Source organism: Hypomesus nipponensis, chromosome 12 (genome assembly GCF_054491055.1).
Source record: "Hypomesus nipponensis isolate SF chromosome 12, ASM5449105v1, whole genome shotgun sequence".
Classification (NCBI taxonomy): domain Eukaryota; kingdom Metazoa; phylum Chordata; class Actinopteri; order Osmeriformes; family Osmeridae; genus Hypomesus; species Hypomesus nipponensis.
This window is the reverse complement of record NC_140372.1, coordinates 11,577,501-11,599,029: the sequence shown is the minus strand read 5'-3', so window position 1 is coordinate 11,599,029 and position 21,529 is coordinate 11,577,501. Positions and strand designations below refer to the sequence as shown.

At 49.9% G+C, this 21,529-nt stretch overlaps 1 protein-coding gene across 1 annotated transcript in view; it reads right to left on the bottom strand.

The window, feature by feature from the left end:
* Positions 1-16,765: 16,765 nt before the first annotated feature.
* Positions 16,766-21,529, bottom strand: part of pard3ba (par-3 family cell polarity regulator beta a) — a 62,892-nt gene continuing 58,128 nt past the window's right edge. The window contains exon 21 of the mRNA XM_084668598.1: positions 16,766-17,707. Coding sequence (XP_084524724.1) covers positions 17,377-17,707 — 331 coding nt within the window. The 3' untranslated portion in view covers positions 16,766-17,376. The remainder of the gene's footprint in view (positions 17,708-21,529) is intronic.

Sequence of the window (21,529 nt, the reverse complement as noted above, 5' to 3'; positions counted from 1 at the left end):
AAAGAGAAAGGGGGCTGCCCTTCACCCTTCCTCACCCCACTCCTGGCAGTCTGGTGCCAGGCAGCCCAAACCTCCTGCTGTGCCACTGAACACCAGCTGCAGACACACATACCTTTCCTGAAGCATGCATCATATCTGTGTCCCCAGGGTTGGTGGGGCCAAGGCGGGGTTGAAGGAGAGGTGACAGGGGGTGATGATGATAGCCAGGACTTTTGTGGAGGAGGAGGAGGATGAGGAAGACGGAGAGATACCAGCTGCTGCCACAGTCAGTTGCTTATCACAGTCTGCCCTGCAGACTGACGGCAAAGCAGATAGCTCTCTCTCTCTCTCTCTCTCTCTCTCTCTCTCTCTCTCTCTCTCTCTCTCTCTCTCTCTCTCTCTCTCTCTCTCTCTCTCTCTCTCTCTCTCTCTCTCTCTCTCTCTCTCTCTCTCTCTCTCTCTCTCTCTCTCTCTCTCTCTCTCTCTCTCTCTCTCTCTCTCTCTCTCTCTCTCTCTCTCTCTCTCTCTCTCTCTCTCTCTCTCTCTCTCTCTCTCTCTCTCTCTCTCTCTCTCTCTCTCTCTCTCTCTCTCTCTCTCTCTCTCTCTCTCTCTCTCTCTCTCTCTCTCTCTCTCTCTCTCTCTCTCTCTCTCTCTCTCTCTCTCTCTCTCTCTCTCTCTCTCTCTCTCTCTCTCTCTCTCTCTCTCTCTCTCTCTCTCTCTCTCTCTCTCTCTCTCTCTCTCTCTCAGCACTTTCCCTCCCCCTCTCATCTTGGCAAGAATGGTGACTCCTCAGTGAGTTAAGAAAAAGCAGTGTTGAGATGCAGTTGTCAATAAAGGGTTGAGTGATCACGCTTGTTGAAAGAACTGCTGGCCTCTGATCTCAGATAAGGTTGGAGTAGCCTTTGCCTGACCTTTTGGGTGATTTTAATGAGGCCAGGCACTATAAGTAAAGCAGAGAGAGAGAGTTACTGTTTCTTTTGCCATACATTACATTAGGATGAGATACACTGCTCATCAATGGAGACCCCCCAGGGGCGGAGCTAGACTCTCAGTACAGTGGGGGCGGAGCTTCATCATGGGGCCCTCTGCTACCAAGTCATTTTAAAATTAAAACCGTGAAAAAAAACGATATATCTGATGAATGCATATGTTATAATGTGACACTCGTTGAGCCAAGTAAGCTTTTGTGTCAAATAAAATACAAAGAGTTTACAAGTTTGTATTGACGAACAAAGAAAACAGTTTTGCCAGTCAAATTCAAATGTTTCAACACCACAGTCAGCAACAGCTGACCCTGCGTGTCCACTACAGCGGAGCGGGCGGCGCATCGGCGTCGTTGATGCTCCTACAGTGCCCTACGCCATAGAGTTGTGTTCAAATTTGCTGATAAGTTTGCCGTTTGTTCGAAGTACAAATGTAACTAACCCTAACCCTTGGCGGGGCCCAGGGGGCGCACTCGGCCCCACCTAAGCACCCACGCTATCTCCACTCCTGCACAGGGCGATTGGCCTGATGACCTCACAGCGGACACTCCCGCACTAGGTCTTCAGAAGGAGACATTCTCTGCTGCTCCAGGAGACACAACCCTCTTGTCTCACATACAAAACGATTCCAGGTTTATTTCCACCACCAAATTCCAGCCCACCCACCCTTTCGGTCCATTCCAGGGTAATAATTAGACACACACAGAATCCACCACCTATCTGCCTGCCCCTGTTGCTAGGAACACGTGGAAACATCTGGTAACATCTGGAATCTAGTGTCCAACCTCCCAAACTAGAAGAAAAACACCTTTTACTGTACCAGGAAACCCAGACTACATTTAGTGGCAGAAAAATAGGAGTCCACTTTATGTCTTAACATTGCTAGAAGTTTCATGTCTTTTATAATGGCAACCAGTCACTTAGTGGTTAGCTGTTATGTAGCTTGGTTTGGTTACGCAAGATAGATCCCAGTGCTAAAGCTTCAATAACAATAAGATTGCATGACTTTCTTTTGGAGAGTGAAGTTATTTAGGCCTCATCATCTCTTCGTCTATTTGTTAAGCAATACCAACTTTGGCCATGTGGAGGCAGGCCTTTGCACATGGTTCAGAAATATGAGGGTGAACTTAGGTCCATGAGCTGCTGCCAAGCGAACAGGAAAGCAGCAAGCAGGAGGCAAAAAAAACGTTGAAAACTCTCCAAGTACAACATCAGCAAGATCTCAGTAAAACGTGAGCCCAGGCCTAACCAGTCCATCTTGGGTCAACATTGTAGCTACAGTTCCAAGATCAAGATTGAATATGTTAAGCTCAAATGTTTTTTCTTTTGCCGTTTCGTTCCAGAAAGTCTGCTCAGAGACTCTTTCATCTTGCAGTTTCACCGTGTTTGTGGGTTTCTTTAAAGTCTCATCAAAGAAACTAACTCCTGTTAAAACCCCCAGTTCAGAGAAGTTCTGAGTCATTGAGTACAAGATGCATAGCATCACAACCATGGCAGCATCACATTGAAATATTTCTTTGTTAACCTCAAGGATTTGACATCAACATGCACATCTTGAGCGAGAGAGATTACCGAGAGACTTGTAGTGTTTGGAGTGTGTGGGTGTATGTGTGTTTGTGTGTGGGAGGGAGGGAGGGAGGGAGGGAGGGGGGTGAATAGGTGTGGGGGACTACCTTATCCCATCAGCTTGTAGGAACGGAGATTACATTAGTGTCTCTAATAGAGAGTAGAGGACCGTCCACACGGTTTGTTGGCTCTCTGGGGATTGGATCACTTGGCCTCACGGCTCAGGATCAGCCCTAGACAAACACAACGAAGATAACAGTGGGGGACAAGTGGACCCTGATGAGCCTTAGCCCATTCAAGTGGGTGAATCACCAGAGCCCATTGTTTCACTGGAAGAGTGGAATTACCCCACATCCTGTGTGAGAACAGACAGAGAAAGAGAGAGAAGGATAGGGGAGAGACAGGGGGGGGGGGGAGATTAATAAGAAAGAGCGAGAGACAGAGATCGAGCATTCTGTATGCAAAGTCCTTTTCTTTGTATTCTAAGGTAGCCTCCTATTTAGTCCACAAAGAGGACACTAGTATAGGAGGGCTCTAGGAGAGAAGGACACTAGGATAGGAGGACTCTGGGAGAGAAGGACACTAGAAGAGAAGGGCTCTAGGAGAGAAGGACACTAGGAGAGAAGGGCTCTAGGAGAGAAGGGCTCTAGGAGAGAAGGACACTAGGAGAGAAGGGCTCTAGGAGAGAAGGGCTCTAGGAGAGAAGGGCTCTAGGAGAGAAGGACACTAGGAGAGAAGGGCTCTAGGAGAGAAGGGCTCTAGGAGAGAAGGACACTAGGAGAGAAGGGCTCTAGGAGAGAAGGGCTCTAGGAGAGAAGGACACTAGGAGAGAAGGGCTCTAGGAGAGAAGGACACTAGGAGAGAAGGGCTCTAGGAGAGAAGGGCTCTAGGAGAGAAGGGCTCTAGGAGAGAAGGACACTAGGAGAGGGGGACTCTAGGACACTTGTAATCAAATTAATATTGTATGTGTGTGTGTGTTCTGAGGGGGAAACAGGACATGGATTTGGGAAATGAGGAGTGAGCATATCTCCCATTTGATTTGGCTGTGGTGTGTGGGGGAGACGGCTAGCTGCCCGTCCCCATGCAGACAGACCATTAGCCAGAGCTAATTGATTTACAGACTCTGAGCACCAAGGAAACATCTGTGTCAGTCATGTGTTGCACCCACCTTCATACACATACACACACACACACACACACTCACAACACACACAAACCAACGGAGCAGTTGTAAGTGACAGGGGATAGTAGCTTATTTAGAGAAGGATATAGGATTTCTGCAGGCCAAATTTGAAACGGCAACCCATGCCAGTATTGTGTTATTGACACAGACTCTAATATGATATGATGACAGGGCTAGACAGAGAGATGGAGATCTCCTGAAATGGGACTGACACTCAATCTATCTGAGTGGTAATTCAATCAGAGCCCGGCTTCCTATGTATGGCTAATCAATTGCGCTCGTCGCGGCAAACAAATAAGCACGGCAGCTCCTGTGAGTGTCACTCAGAAATACGGTGCGGCTGTTCTGTTTACCAGGTCACGCTCCTGTTTCAGGTCTGACGGAAGAGGAGTCGGCAGGAGTGTGGAAAAAAAGTGGGATTTGCTCATAATCGTTGGATTATGTATGCCGTCTAATCATGCCTTCACATGACATGTGTGTTTCTACTGTGACCTATTGTGTCCTGTTGACCATTACAGATGAACATCAACGATGTACTGTCTGCCCGACTGAATAATGAACACCTGTTGGTTGTGTGTTCGCTGAGTTGGATCCCTCCTACCATACATTCTGTTCTCTGCCTTCCCCTGAGCCCGTACTGATCATTTTCATGTAGAGGTGTTTGTTAAACTCTCTTTCCAATCAGCTGAACCTGAAATGATGTTGTGGTGGAGACTGACGGGAAATCCACACAGGGAAGAGCATGTATGGGAGGCATGATTGCCAAGGCAATCCAGATAGCATTACAAAAAGATGTCCCCCACATACATTTACACAAACACACACACACACACACACACACACACACACACACACACACACACACACACACACACACACACACCCTCAGGAGCCTTTGACCAGAGTAAAAGTGGTGGGTGATTTATGGTGGCTTGTGGCTCGACACAACAAACAAGTTTATTACGAAGCACCATGGTTGCACGGACATACAGAGTCTGCAGGCAGGAAGGAAGGCAGGCAGGCAGGCAGGCAGGCAGGCAGGCAGGCAGGCAGGCAGGCAGATAGATAGCTCACAAAACCTCAACACTCTCACACCACACACACCTTTTCACAGATTGGAAACACTGAAAAGCATTGCAAGAAAGCGACAAAAGAAGTGTTGAACTAATCCCGTTTCTGTCGATTAAACACAGACTCTGACTCACTCACACACACTCACACAGACACACACACGCACACACACACACACACACGCACACACACACACACGTACCAACACCTCCATCCCAAAGAGGCAGCAGCAGCTCGTGGGATGCTACTTAAACCGCTCTTTCTTTCTTGGTCTTTTGAAGAACAGCACAATAGCTACATTAACTGGCTGAGAGGTCTTTGATGTGGGCCTGAGTGAGACTAAGCCATACTGAATGGCCTTCAGAACAATCACTCAGATGAGCAAACCAGTGGGGGGGGGGGGGGGGGGGGGGGGGGGGGTGAGGGCGGTGTGTGCGTTGGGGTGTGTGTGTTGGGTGGGGGGGTGGATAGGCAGGGGGAGGGAGATAGTGTGTGGGTCTCAATGGAAGCTGTCATGTCAGTGTTGTAATTGGGATGGGATGCTTTGCTGATCTGTGTTGCTATGGCAATGGTGGTGACAAGTGTTTGCCTGTGTGTATGTGTGTGTTTGTGTTAGGAGTGGGGGGGTTAAAAAGGGGATTGTGGTTTGGGGTGGGATTATCCATGATGTCAATAAGAAATGAACAAGGGCCAAGAATTTGTGATACAGGGAACGCCATGGGTGACAAGACCTGCCAATACTGGGAGGTAAAGAATAAGTGTGGCTGAAATGCCATCCTAATCTGTGGATTGAACATGAGCCATTTTAGCTCTGCCCAGATAAAAACCTGCTCTAGATCAGAATGAAGTCAAAATCGCTTTGCAACATGAGCCATGTTAGACACACACACACCTACACACACACACACACACACACACACACACACACACGCACACACACACAGGCCTATGAGCGTCCATGCCCCTGCTCATTATTTCCTAGCAGTGTCTTGGGGTCGCCTGCATGTGTCTCAGGTTAAGGTAGCGCGGTCTAATTGTTTTCCCTGGGTCAGAAGCTCATTTGTCGTCCACATTAAGTTGACAGCCCCAATTAGAGTTTCTCAACAGTTTGGGTTTCTAAAACGTCTCCGTTTCTGAGGACTGCCAGATGGACACGCTCGACTCACCTCTCCTCCTCACTCTCCCTGCCTCTGGATCAGGGCCCACCTCAACCAATCACTCGTTTGTTACTCTCCGGCCCAGATGATGGGTGAGGGATGCTTGGAGAGAGAGCTGCCATTTTAAAACCCCGCGAGTGAAACACCTGAGCAGCACAGCCGTGTGGGACTACAGCATGTGAGCCTATCAGAAGGGGAGATGTGGGGTGTTTACAGACGTGAGAGGCGGGAGTGTTACAGAAGGCCATGGGGGGGGGGGCGGGGGGGGGGGGGGCTCCCTACAACCCCCCCGGTTAATCCTCCCACAATGGACAAACAGCTGCAGTAAACGATAACCAGGTCCCACGGTGCCAGGCTGATGAGGGTCTGAGAGCTGCTCACGCACACGCTGCCGTCACCAGGCAGAGAGCGGCTCAAGGCGGAAAAAACTGCGCCGGAAATCGATCCCAGGTCTGTTCATCTCATGCGACACAAAAAATCCCTTCTTAGTCCCCCTCCCCCAGCGAGGGTGAAGGAGGGATGGAGGAGGGATGGAGGAAGGATGGAGGAGAGGAACTGCAGGGTGACTCGGAGATGAGACAACACGCGGTACGAGGTGTGAGGCACGGTCAGCAGGGATGGCCGAGACCGGCTCGGTCGCTTGGCGTCCCACTGTCATTATCGACACAGTGACGTGTTGACACGCGCAAAACATTTGGAGGCCAATTAAAGACGAGTGTGAGAGTGCTCAGATGAGCACGTGAGGCGGTGAGGGCTGGTCGTCGGCGAGCAATTCCGTTGACAACGCACATAATCTGGCTCCGACCGCTCATTTCAATATCAAACAAAACTGCGATGTCTCCCAGACTGATGAATATGTTTTTGAGGAAAACGTGATGCTCACAATCGTGTGCACACACACTTACACACACACACACTAGCTTACAAAGACACACACACAGATCTGAAGCCGTAAATGGCTTTTAATTGAAGCACGACATCCTTTGTTACATTATTTACAAGCCTTGTTCATTATTATGCCATTCGGAGCGGGGCTCTGCCTCTCTGCCTCCCTGCAAGAACCAAACCAAATGGGCACCATGGGCAAATGGAGATACTTTATCATTATTGCAGACATGTGAAGATGTGTGTGTGTGTCCCCGTGTGTGTGTTTGTGTGTGCTTGCGCCGACGTGGGGTAGAGTGCATCTGGGCATGTGTATTCACAAGCAAGTGGGCTTGCATTCGAAGCACTGGAGTGCGAGAGCATGTGGGGGCGTCTATAATTGAAGAGAAGCGTGCTGCCAAAATAGCCATTAAGGAGCTGGATCTTTATCTAATCCAGGGAGTTAGGACCTTAAATACATAATGCTGGTGCGTCGTGGTCCATTCGCTGGGGAGAGAAACATATGGAGAATGACCCATGCAGGAGAGACAGCTGGAGACCAGCCAGGGAGAGAATGGCATGCCCACAAGATGACTGGAGAACTTTCCAGAGTAACTGAACCCTGACCATGGTCCTCAGAGAGCCAACTGAGACACTGGCGGTCTGCTCAAACGCCAGCACCCGGACGGAGTGGGGTGGGTGGGTGGGGGGGGGGAGTGAAAGAGAGAGAGGAAGACAGGGAATAAGAGAAAAAAAAGTGTGAAATCGCATGGGGCTGAATGACAAACGTGTGGTGAGAGAGAGAGAGAGAGAGAGAGAGAGAGAGAGAGAGAGAGAGAGAGAGAGAGAGAGAGAGAGAGAGAGAGAGAGAGAGAGAGAGAGAGAGAGAGAGAGAGAGAGAGAGAGAGAGAGAGAGAGAGAGAGAGAGAGGAGAGGGAGAGGGAGAGAGAGATTCCAGGTCATTGTAAAATGCATAGCTAAAGCGTTCCGAGTGGGCTGTCAATTACCGGCACTTGACGTGCCCAGAGCAGGTGAGCTGGGGCCTGACTGACAGAGAGTCTAAAGACTCAATTATAGAGCAGCATGTTGGAACGGCGGCTTGGATTTAATGTGCACACACTGCATCAATATGTACTCTGCTATATCCTCCTGGGTTTCTCCACAGCGTACAGTAAGAAGCACACACACACACGCACACGCACACATTTGTGAAGTCAGCGGACCATTGATCCGCCGAGAGTAAACGATCTAACCAAACAAAGACGAAGCCTCCAACGAGAGAGTGAAAGAACTAGTTCACGACCTTCCTCACCCCCTCGTGACAGGGACTCAAGCCATTGGCTTCAATCGCCAGCACGGACAACGTTGTTTTTGACCGAGCACACCACAGAGAAGGTTATTTAAGAACTCTCGCTAGCGGAGGAATGAGAAGCATTTTCCTAGCTTGAAGACTTGAAATCGAGTGTCCCCGGTGGTGCTGGTGGGGAGTGCAGCTGGGCTCTGGTCTCACGGCAGCTCCTGCGTCTGGGCAGGGAGGGGGATGAGGCTGGCTGGCTCTCCCTGATGGGAGCCCTGGAGGCCTGCAGGTTCCCAGAAGGAGTCTGTCATGAGTCACTTATCAGGGCCAGGCTCGCCGGCCCTGGCCCTCGTGGGGCTGAACTGGGAGCACAGGATGGGGTCTGTGTGGCTACACGCACTCTGGCTACAATGCCAACATTATTCTCCTGCTGTCTGTGGGGCCCTTCTGTGTGTGTGTGTGTGTGTATGTGTGTGTGTGTGTGTGTGACAGTGTGTGTGTGTGAGAGAGAAACGTTGTGTGTGCTGGGTATCAACCAACACAGAGAGAGATTCCCCCAAACAACTATGTGTTTGTAAGGATTGGGGAAAGTTGAGCTAACGGCCAGGGTTAGACGTCCACTGTGGTGGATAGATTGTGTGGAAGTGTGTGTGTGTGTGTGTGTGTGTGAGAGAAAAAGAGATAATGTGTATGTGTCTGATTGTGTTTGTGTGTTGGAGTTGGAGATGGGGACATTTTCTCGAGTTGAGCTTGATAACCATCAGAGAGCACAGCAGTGTTTGGTGTAGATTATCTCTCAAGACAACAGTGCAAGAAAACACTTCAGCAAGTGTGTGTGTGTGTTTATGCGCGCGGGTGTGTGTAAGGGGCTTTCATTCAACACAAAGAACAACTGAACACACTACGTAGTGTTTGTTTGGAATCAACAAACCTATGAAGAAGCATAATCCGTATCTGATCAAAATCTTTGGAGTTGATATCTCAAACCTACACTCTGTGTGTCTGTGAGGACAGCAGATAGTCACTGTGGATCTTCCACGAGTGCTCTACCTTCCTGTCCTCCACAGGGGCAGGAACTGAACATCTCTATGCTGTTTGTATGGACACCTACGTCCAGCTCCATTGGTCTGCAGCAGCGGCTGGGAGGGACTTGTTGCAAGTGGTGCTGCTGATTGGAGCCGTGGAACTGGTTTGCTGAGGGGTTGGACCAAGGTTGGGCCTGATTGGGCAAAAGGGGCCAGGCTTGGCTCTTATTGGTCCATTGGCTGGATTGCCATGCTTGCGTCTGATAGGCTGCCTAATTCTGAGTTAAACTGGGTTGTGTTTGCTTCTGAGTGTCTGACTGCTTGAAGGAAGGGTTGATCCATGCATTGTGCTGATAGCCTTGGTTAATCCAGTTAGACTGGTTGTTTCTGAATGACCAACTGATTTAAGAGGTATAGACAGGAGTTGATATGTTCTGGAGTCTGATTGGCTGATTGTCTGCACTGGTTAACAGAAGACTGCTGTGTTGGATTGTCCAACGTTTTCAAGTGGCTCTGTGAGGGTTTAGAAAACGGAAGGATTTCATTGGCTGAGTAGATCGACTCAATGCGGGAGGAGCTGAGAACCACATTCTCGTTGGCTTACTTCTTTCCCCAGAAACTGCAATGTGTTTTCCTTTCGGTCATTTTCTCAGCGGGACCACCATTGTCTTCCTCACTCAGAGAGTCTTTGTTTCGGATGTGATGTGGCCAGACTCGTCTGAGGATGATTCCTCATGCGGATTCGAAGGCCGTTTGAGAGAAGACTTGTGGGGCGATGTGGTAGAGACAGGCTGCAGGAAGGCTGACCACAGCCAATAGCTGAGAAGATAAAATAACACATATGTTTTTCAGGAAGATTTCAATAAAAATGCTTTCTTACTATAGTGACAGTACTGTTTTCCAAATGTGGATAGGCTGTGTTTTTGCTCTTAATTAAAACATTGTCAGTTATTTAAAATGCAAATAAAACATGAACGTACCTGGGGAGCGAGGATAATTAATAGCATATTTTATAGTTGATAGATGAGACTTAGCATGGTGTCTCCCTCGGTGAGTTGGGTGCCAAAATGACAGTGTCATCAGAGTTTATTCCCCGGTTCCCGAAATGTTACTTGCAATCTCCATGGCAACAGTGCCTTATGATTGCAGTTCACAAAAGTTCTTGTTCATGACCTCATTTTACATTCCGTTCATCTATTCAACTCTCTATGGTTCCATAGCTTTCCATCAAAGCTCAGCTCTGTGAAGGCTGGATGTTTATCATAACCTATTAACATAAATGAATATACACAAAAGTCTACCAAAACATTGCCACGCACGTAATAGGAACCTTTTCCCCAAACACATCCCCCCCCATTCCATCTTTTTTTTGCAACTGAACTTCACACTGTTGTCAACAACCTGCACACCATGGCATGCGATGTGTTTTCATCGGTGCAGGACACTGCTGTCAACACTCCTGTTTTCCCCGGGAGGCTCCCGTATTTTACACCCACCTCCCGCCCCCCTCCCATTTTGTCATTTCTGTACTCCGATTTACAAACACAAAGCTCCCATTTTGGTGGGGCTGTATTTATTTATGAGTATTTAGCCTGCTTCTGGCATCCTTTGTCTCTGAACCCCCCCCCCTGTTCTGAGGTCTCCCCGATTTTGTAACTCAAATGTTGACAGGTATGGTGCAGGATAGAAGAACAGGCCAGAACTATGAGACTAAAGTGGGAAAATGAACTACCATGTGTGTGACGTGTGTTACTGTATGCTCTATCTCTGCTCTAGGTCTCTTCTGGCTGCCAGCCCTGCAAAATAAGAGAAATGAGAAACACAAGAGAGGCAAAGAGGAAGCACAAGCTTTAAAAATAGACAAACAAGTTTCGAGAGAGAGGAAGTTGAGAGTTTGCGTGTCTGTGTATTCAGCAGAAATGATTCTGTCTCTATTGTTGCCACGACTATGGCCAACTGTGTGATAGGGAGGGAGCTTCACGCTGAGACTAATAACCTGCTGTAATGGAGAGGTCATCCACACAGCAGATAAGAGGTGCATCGTCTTGCCATAAAGTGACACACACACAGACCCCCACACACACAGACTGTGTGCTCTATCTCTGCTCCATGTCTCTCCTGGCTGCCAGTGTTTGACAGGGGTAACAGGAGAAGAGGGGAGAGTGGGAGCGATGGAAACTTTGGCTGTCGAGGGAGAAGGGCAAGCAGTTGGTATTAGCTATGGGGTGTGATCTAAAGTTGTGTGTGTGTGTGTGTGTGTGTGTGTGTGTTAGGTGGAGATTAGGAGGGTCAGGAGGGTTGTGTGGAATATTTTGTCTAGGGAAGGTGGAGTGAACAGATTTATGAAATTAAATGGAACCTGACTCCTGACTCCTCTGTGGGTGGATAAACAGATACTCTGAATTCAGCCGCATACCTTTCCAGATGATCCTATCATTACTGGCAGTGTGTATTTACTCTAAAAAGGGCACAATATTAGAATGACAATGAATACAAAATCCTCAGTGTCATATGTTTGAACTCGTAACTAGAGATCCATTTCAACTTCCTGTGAAATAATACACTGATGAAACAAACTCTGAAACTTCTCCAATATATTCTCTTTTATTTCTCAAGAGATCCGACTCAAAGAAAACAAGCTGAATGCAAAACTAAATTCAGCCAATTGGTCAAGATGGAGACAACCAGAATGGTAGGCATACAGCTTAAGAGTTTGTTTTCAATCTTGAGCTTTCAATTAGCCACTAACAGCCTTACTTTAATGACGGGGACATTCTCAGCCTTAATGAAGCTGTGGGTAGCTTAGACCCTGCCACTCAGAAACGTTAAAGTGTGTGTGTGTGTGTGTGTGTGGGTATGAAGGAATGTGTAAGTGAATGTGTGTGCCTGGCATTTGAAAAAAGCTGTGTGTAGAGTGTGTGTGTGGTCCAGTGGAGTCTCCACTGGTCTTAACTCATGTCTGCACAGGCTTGTTTAAAATTCGCACAGTCCCAATTCACTGGTTCAGAGCCATGAACAAAATATTTAATAACTTCAGTAGGATAAAAGGAAAAACAGCCTTTCCCATAAATTAAGTTTAAACAAACATCTCCTTGTTTGAGACTTCAAAACATTACAGAGGACTTTTTCTAGGTTTGGAACAATTTTCCTTTAGGCTTCCCTGGATTGCTCAATAATTGCCAGAGGAATCCTCCCTTTCTCAATCCCAACTAACTCTCTAAAAACACCCCTCAAAGACTCCGAGGGTTGTAACATCATAGACCAATCACCAGATTAGAAAACCCCAGATCCAATGACAGGGTTGAAGCAGTTACTCTGTTTTAACACTTAACACAGCAGATGATGTCTTTAGAATACTCCAGAAGTATTCTCAGCCCCACTTGGGCTCCCCTCTCGCTGGTCACCTTGACCTGTGAGCCAGGGGACACAGAGAGGCCTGTAACCTGGTCCACTTGTCTGCAGAGACGTGGTCGGATATCACAGCAGAACGACTGAGCCAACGGGAACACTTGACATTCCAGGCCTCCGCAACCCAATCCCTCTGACATGAGCCGGCCGGCATCCCCTGTTGACTGCCAACCGAAACACCTGGCATCTTCCCGAAAAGGGCGCCAATTTTGCAACCCTTTGCCAAGCAGTCAGATGACTGAGTGTGTGTGTGTGTGTGCTCGTGGATGCGCGTGTTAATGATGTGTCGTGTGTCTTGGTGAGTAGCCCTTGTGTGTGTTTAGTGAGTGTATTTGCGTGTGTGTTTGTGTGTGTAGGCATGGGTGAGTTGGGATCCGGGCTGGGTGGTGAAAGGCAGATGGATGAGGGTCTGGACTCTGGAGAGCTCAGCTGTTGGGTATAAACACAACACTGTTCAAACAACGGCACCGTGCGTCTCTAGGGTCCACATGGTTTACTACTCTGGACTCCAGTCTCCTCCTCAGGGTGTGTGTGTGAGTGTGTGTTAGTACAGGGTTGTTAAACCATGCTCGATACAGCAGCACCACCATGCTCTCAAAGCTCCCATTGTTAGCCACGGGAAGGTGCGTGAGAGGGAATGAGCATGTGTGTGTGTGTGTCTGCGCGCGAGTTAGCATAGCAATCACCCAAAAGGCATTGCTAAGGCCAAACATGAGAGCACGGAGCAGCGTTCGCACCTTATGATGGGATGGAAGGCGGAATACCTTTCAGCGTTGCCACGGCGATGTCATCAGACCTGCCCAACAGTTACAGGAATCGCTGTGCCAGGAGTGGTGGCGCAGTTGCTATGACGACAGCGGGTTGGAAAAAATGGTGGTTGGGGGGTAAGCTTATGTGTGTGGGCGATGACAAAGGCAGTGGAGCCTGCATGTGCATTTAGGGTGAATACGACACACATTTACACTTGGTTGCTATACCAGCCTGGAGGAAAAACATTGGGTACAACAAAGCATTTCACTCTAACGTTGACAGAAAGATTATTCCAGGAAACAACAAATCCATACCGTCTTCATTAAATTCCAATTAGTGTCCTCCCTTTATAAACAAAACCCAATAATGACAACATAAACATCAGCAGAACTATGTACGGGATGGGCTCAGGGGGCTCTGCTCGTCTACAGCCAGGTGAAGGGCAGGCTAATAGCTACTGCTAATGGCTAATGCTCCCCCATCACCCCCAACACTCCACAGGGAGACAGTTGAAACATGGGCTTGGTCGTATCTGCACGTTAGGCAGCCCACCCACTGCCCGGACCGGAGCCTCTAATGAGAACGAGATGGAAACGAGGGACTCCACTCAGTCTAACCAGGCCTTGTCAGTACCTGATCTGTCCTCCCTGCCCAGTCTGGCAGGGACAGACCCTGATCCAGAGTCTGTGATATCCTGCGGGGGGAATTAGAATGAATGGGAAAACGGTGAGGGGGTATGATGATGATGGCGAAGGGAAGATAGCAGGGAAGGATGATGGACCGGGGCCTAGCGCTGTGGAATGTGCCTTTAATGAAGCGGGCAAGAGCGGGGCGAGGTCACGGCGAGCGCTTGCCCGTTGTCTCTGGCGTGTGGTGCGAGGATGTAGCCGACACCCACACGGTCCCTCTCTCCATCACTCTGCTCTCTCCATCACTCTGCTCTCTGCATCACTCTGCTCTCTCCATCTCTCTGCTCTCTCCATCTCTCTGCTCTCTCCATCACTCTGCTCTCTCCATCGCTCTGCTCTCTCCATCTCTCTGCTCTCCATCTCTCCATCACTCTGCTCTCTCCATCACTCTGCTCTCTGCATCACTCTGCTCTCTCCATCACTCTGCTCTCTCCATCACTCTGCTCTCTCCATCTCTTCATCACTCTGCTCTCTCCATCTCTCTGCTCTCTCCATCACTCTGCTCTCTCCATCGCTCTGCTCTCTCCATCTCTCTGCTCTCTCCATCTCTCTGCTCTCCATCTTTCCATCACTCTGCTCTCTCCATCTCTCTGCTCTCTCCATCACTCTGCTCTCCATCTCTCCATCACTCTGCTCTCTCCATCCCTCTGCTCTCCATCTCTCCATCACTCTGCTCTCTCCATCTCTCTGCTCTCTGCATCTCTCTCCATCACTCTGCTCTCTCCATCTCTCTGCTCTCTGCATCTCTCTCCATCACTCTGCTCTCTCCATCTCTCTGCTCTCTCCATCTCTCCATCACTCTGCTCTCTCCATCTCTCTGCTCTCTGCATCTCTCTCCATCTCTCTCCATCACTCTGCATCACTCTGCTCTCTCCCTATTTTAGGGGCTGTGTGGGGGAGATTACTGTTTCTGCTCTGAACTGCACTCTCCCCTGAGTGGGGCTTTGATTGACACATGCTAACAAGCTAAGGTGTACTTGAGGGTGTCAATGGAATTGGAATGCTAAAGAACACATCGAGGGATTTCTCCCACAGACGATTTTCTGCTTTTGAGAAACGACAGGAGAACATCTTGTGCTTTGCTCTCGTTTTTTTTTTCTTCCTCCCTTCCTGTTTTTTAGGAATCACACCAAAATGTGGAATTATGAGGTGTCAAATTAATTCACGCCACCTCTGTAAGCCAGCCCCGCAAAACAAGAGGAATGTGAAACAGAAGAGAGGCCAAAAGGAAGCAGGAGCTTTCAAAATAGACAAACACATTTTGAGAGAGGAAGTTGAGAGTTTGCGTGTCTGTGTATTCAGCAGATATGATTCTGTCTCCATTGTTGCCACGACTACAACCAACTGTGGAATAGGGAGGGAGCTTCACGCTGAAACTAATAACCTGCTGCAATGGAGAGGTCATCCACACAGAAGATAAGAGGTGCATCGTCTTGTCATGTGGCGTAACTAGGAATTTCCTGTGTCAGACTGTGACTGGGCCGTGGTGATGGGAAAGTGACACGCACTGACCTACACACACATACGGACACACACACACACCTACACACACATGGACAAACACACACATACAAACCCACACTCACACACACGGACAGGACAAACACACACACCTGAACCCAGACAGCCTTGCCTGAGTCAGCCTTGGCGGTCAGACATTTGATTATCAAGGCCTATTGAGCAGTACAGAGTAGTGGTGTTTACCAGACAACAATCACAGGACTTCTATGTCACTGGCCATCACATTTCTGCCCGTCTCCGTCTTTGAAAGTCAGTCTAGACATGTGACCATCTGTTCTGTTCCCAAGGACTGACTTCAAACTCCCTACCTGGGTGAAACCACATGTGTGGTGCTGTGTGCCAGTCAAATCAGCTGAAACAGAAGGAATGAAGACGATTAGCGGACGGAGGGCTGCAGAGACAAGGCCCCTACTGTTGAGGAGTTAGCGAGGATGACGGAGGGATATTCCTCCGCGCTCTCGGGTTCAACCTCAGGGCAGCGAGCGGAGGGGCCTCCAGCGCAGCGTTCCAGCGGGGAGGAGGGAGAAGTCACGGAGGGGACAGACTCTGGAGGACAAGGGGACACATCTCCAGATGGTTCAGATACTCACGGGTCTCTGTGGGGATTATCACAAACTGATAAAGCCTTCCTCTCTCCCCTCTTTGTGTCTCTCTCCCCCCTCTCGTTCGCTCTCCAACGGTAATTGTACTTATTTCAAGTCTCATTCAGCCAATCAGCTGCAGTTTTGGGTTCTGAGGGAGCAAAGTGGGCGGTAATCACTTCAGAGGAAATCTCCCCTTTCTAATTGTTGAGGACGACTCAGTCATTATCGGCACAGAGACTGGGTCTGTATCTGAAAGAGCTCATTTAGCTGGATAAATTAGGTTGAAAATCTTAATCATTTTGGTGAGATGAGTCACATTGCGGATTCATGCAGTACAGCATAGTTCCTTGTGACATAATTTGATCAACGCGTGAAGTGAGACGACTAAAATGGCCAATCAGATTCAAGGAGGAGCATGGGATCATTTCCAGTGTATTTGCAAAATATTTGTAAAAAGCACACGTTTATTGGACATAACCATATAATATGGGCTATGATCTTGATGGGTGACCCAGGCAGTGTGATGGTCAATAGCAGGACAGGCTAACAGGCAGGTCCACCCTCACACTAGAAGACTACATCAGGTAAACATAATAAGTCGACAGCTGCTCTGTAATTACCTGATCCAGCGCTCACACAACCAATACGTTCAGAATGATCACTCTCAGGAGACTTATAAAAACTCTTTTAATTCAAAATAATAGGGTTAGTAACAGAGAAATACACATAAAGAACAAGATGGCTAATGGAATCTTTAGTGAGGCCCACGACCTAATAGGGGAAGATAAACACTTCAAAATACACACGCGTCCAAACAGGACCAGGAAGACAGGGAATGCTTTGGAGGGAAGACTTCCTGTTCTTTAGATCTTGTTATTTATTTATTTTCGTGCAGATCCACCTTCCTGTGCATCTTCTGTTGGGGCTGGTTTGTCAGTATCAGTTAACTTGCATACTGCGACAGACATGCAGCTAGACAACGCAATGCAAACGGTATAAAATACACAAGACAGTTCATGTATCATAAGAACTTCAATATTTCAGGGAGCATTGAGAAGTGGAATGGTTTTCAGCCCAGGTCCGTGCTGATTGTGGTGCTTAACCCCCTTTAGTTCTCGTAGACCTGATGATATCTGGATAGACCTCCTGACAGCCACCTGACAGATCAGCATCTTCAGCCCATTAACCGGCCCATGGGTGAAGCACGTCAGTGGGGGCACACCTAAGGGTTAGCAGGCTTAACTGTAGTGTGTGTGGTAACCATGGAAACCCAGGTGACGGACAGGTCTGTGGCTCCTCCTACACCGCTCCAACCATGGGGTTCTTCTGTCTGGGGTCTCTCTGCCTGCCGTCCCTGTAGCCGTAGCGCTCGGGGCTAGCGTAGCGCTCCTGGTTGCCACGGCGCTCCGGGCTGGTGTAGCGGCCGGGGCTAGCTTGGCGATAGCTCGCCTCGCCCACTGTCTCGTAGAGGTGGTTGCGGCGGTGAGGCTTGGGGGAAGGGGCGACGTCCTGCCTCATGGGGGAACGGCACCGAGCCTGACTGGGTGGGTAGTCCTCTCTGATTGGATAAGAGGCTGGCTCCCTGGGCCCCGCCCTGGATTGATTCGGGTGGTCGCTAGGATCCACTCTCCTGGAACAAAAAACACACAGAGACAAAAAGAAATGAAACCATGACTGATTGATGGCGCTTCCTCGTGGTCGAGTCTTCTGAGTGGCAGACGGGGCAGAGAAGGGAGTCTCTATGGCTCTTACAGCAGTCCTGGTCAGTAGCCAGAAGTCAGGAACAGGACTTGGGCTACAGCTAGAGCCAAGACTGGGGCTTGTCCTAAGGCCAGGATTAGGAACGAGGCTAGGGGTCAGGGGTCAGCGGGCTCATGCCAGATCTGTTGGTCAGCTAGCTGGAGCCCTGACAGCATTATTGCATGAGATAAAGATGTACATGGGGAGATGCCCAGACATACAACCACTGGGTGACAAGCTTTGGTCAGAGAATGAGAGGGGGGGTCACTGGGCTGTGTGTGTATATGTGTGTATGTGTGTGTGTGTGTGTGTTAAGAGTCACCCCCCAGGGACCACAGTAACGAGGCAGCCAGCTGGACATTTCCTCCCTGTAGCTCAGGGTGATTAAGGCTAAGCCCAGGGGTAAGGGGACACGAGGGCTGAGGAAGGGGGGAGGGAGGGAGGGAGAGAGGAGTGGGGGCGAGAGACAGAGAGAGAGAGAGGACGAAGCTTAGGCTCAACTTTCAACAGCCCCGATTCACATTTTTTCCAGCTTGTGTGCTGCCTGCCTTTGCTATGTTACATGCAAACAAACACACACACACACACAAACACACACACACACACACACACACACAGGGTAGGCTTTCCCTTTCTAAAGTGTTACAGGGTCTGGTTCATTCGGCGTCCCCAGCAAAGTTCCCCTGTGTTCCCTGTCATGCGTCAGACCCCTGTCCTCTGTCCAGCTCTGCACCTGTGGACTCTGCCCTCACAGTGAGGTTAGTCCAGATATGCGTAGCGCGTTGGTCATGTGTTCGGGGGTGGCTGACCACCCAAACAGGGGCAGCCCCACAGGTGGTCCCCGGAGCTGGACGGCTCCTTCCTGTCCATCAGCGGGGCCCGGAAAGGAGCCCCTGTACGCTGATGTCACACCGCCAGGCCCCGGCCTCAGAGAGGGAGGGGGGAGGAGGGGAGGAGGGGAGGAGGGAGGGGGAGGATGGAGGGGGGAGGAGGGAGGGAGGGAGGGGGGAGGAGGGAGGGAGGGGGAGGATGGAGGGGGGGACGGAGGGAGGGAGAAGGGGGGAGGGGGAGGATGGAAGGAGGGAGGGAGGGAGGGAGGGAGGAGGGGGATGATGGAGGGGGGAGGAGGGAGGGAGAAGGGGGGAGGATGGAGGGAGGGGGGCGGGAGGGAGGGAGTATGGAGGGAGAGGGGAGGGGAGGGAGAGAAAATCAGAGTAAGACGGATAGAGGAAAAGTCTAGTAACTGAGACTCAAAGAAAAGGATGAGAGGTACTACATCAGAGAGGGAGCGAGAGCGAGCGAGTGAAAGTGAAAACAAAAATAGATCCTACTTGTACACAGGAAGTTAGGACATAAAAGCAAGATAGTGTTTGAGAGAAACAGGCAAACTGAGAAAATAAGAGAGAGAGACGGGGAGGGAGGGAGAATGAAAAACAGCGATAAGACGAGATGAGTGTGGGTGTGCCATGAATACAGACGGAGCCTCTGGACCACCGGGGGAGTGGTGATAAGCAGGGGGAACACCTGGGCCTCCACCCCAGCGCAGGGCCACCCAAACAGGCCTGCACATCCACCATCTCCCCCTCTCCCCTCCTCGACAGGGGTAGGAGCTAGGGCTTGGGATAAGTAGCCCGTTAGAGAGGGGGCTCACCACTCTGGACACGGTGTGTGTGTGTGGGTGGAGAGGTTGATCTCTGTATGGGGAAGAGCATAGGGCAAGGGGGTGAGGGCAGCAGCAGGATTAGAGTGTGACCTATCACACTGACCGAGTAGAAGGAGAAGTGGGAGGGGGGTGTGGGGTGCTGGGGCCCAACGAGCCCACTGGGAGCTCTCTGGCCTGGGGTCACACAGCTGGGCTCGCCTGGGCCCCTGTGGAAAAGACCGGGGCATGCGGAGGGAAGGGTGAGTTCAAAATGTTTAGTCTCAGTTTGGGCCGATCGGTGCGTCCATGTATTTATTAGTCCGAGAGTTACACGTTGTGCGTCTCGAGTACACACTAATGAGCATTCTGTGTACAGCATGTGTGTGCGCGCGCGCGTGTTTGTTTGTGTGTGTGCGTGCATGCTCGCGGTAGTGGTCTAATATAAGCTGACAGTGGAAGGTGTGACCCCATCCTCCTGGGCCAAATGGAAAAGAATAATGACATGTCATGTAATGAATCTGTCTCCCACCTCACAGCCCTCAGCACTCTGCACAAACACAGCCACAGGATATATTATATACGCTTACGTATGTGCACTCGGGCGTGCCAGAGCATGTGAGTGAGAGAGGCCGTGAGAGAGACAGAGAGAGAATGAGTGGAAAGAAGAGGGAAAGAAAGAGTGAAATAGAGAGGAGAGAGAGAAGGACAGAGACAGGGAGAGTGAGTGACGTAAACAGAGAACGAGAGAATGAATGGGGAGAGGGAGTGAAATAAAGTCAGAGAAAGGGAGACAGAGAGAGCGAGAGAGAGAGAGAGAGAGAGAGAGAGAGAGAGAGAAAGAGACAGACAGAGAGAGAGAAAGAGAGAGAAAGGGAGAGTGAGTACACTGCCATTTGAGAATAGTTTCCATCTGACGACAGCTATTTGCACCTGCCTGAAGGAAACGGAAGCAAAGCTTCTTTCTCCCACCCCCCCCCCCCCCCCCCCACTGTCATAGGCCCCCTTCGTGCCCCTGTGAGCCGCCATACCAAACAGCTGGCAACAGTCACACAGGACAGGGAGGGGGGGGGGGGGGGCTGGCGGTGGTGGAGGGATCTCCACTCACTCAGATCCATAACACGCACCCTACCACACACGCGCGCACACACACACACCACTCATCGTGCTAGGCTATCTGGGTGCCAGAGACACGGACCAGACCTGTCTGGCCTCACATTAAAGGTAACCATTAGCCTGGCAGCCAGACCAGAGCCCCAGCAGCCTAGATCAACAGCAGTCTGAATAGCCCCTCCCAGCAGCAGGCCTCGGTGTTTACAGAGCCATACACAGGGACATGTACACTGTCACTGGCACCTCGTACTGTATTCCCCAGCCAGGCAGTTTCAAACAAGGAACCATTGACCTGAATGAGAAAGCGATGACAGACAAGGCCCCGATGAATGCAACAACTCACATCACGTACGATAACCGGTAGGCCGTCAAGACACTGTAAGGGGGAATATTCTTGACGTTTCTTGATCTGAAAGAAAACACGCTTGCGGTCCCGGCGTGGCAGAGAGCGTTTTCATCTGGGCCGGGAGCAGACTGGTACGACTGCAGAGAAGCAGACAGGATCTCTGGCAGCACACGCTGGGCTCAGCCCCTGTTTTATTTAAAAAACAATCATTTCATTTTCCACACAGGCCCGTATGACTGACAGAGAAAGAGAGAGAGAGAGAGAGAGAGAGAGAGAGAGAGAGAGAGAGAGAGAGAGAGAGAAAGAGAGAGAGAGAGTGGGGGAGACAAAAAAAAAAAAAAAAGATAATAGGTAGAGACAGAGACAGAGAGAGAGAGAGAGTTGCTCAGCTAAAGCAGATTCAGTCCCACCTGTGATTTCATTAGGGACATCCCTGGGTCATGGACAACACAGTTGATGCGGGCCAACCACAGCAATAAAACTGAGGGAGCTCGGCAGGAAGTCATGAAAAGGTCAAATCATCTTCTCGCGGGTTTCATAGAGGCTACTGCAGAAAACACACATGATGGAGGATAATGGGGAAAGTCCAGATAGTGTGTGGCCTCTCTCGGGCC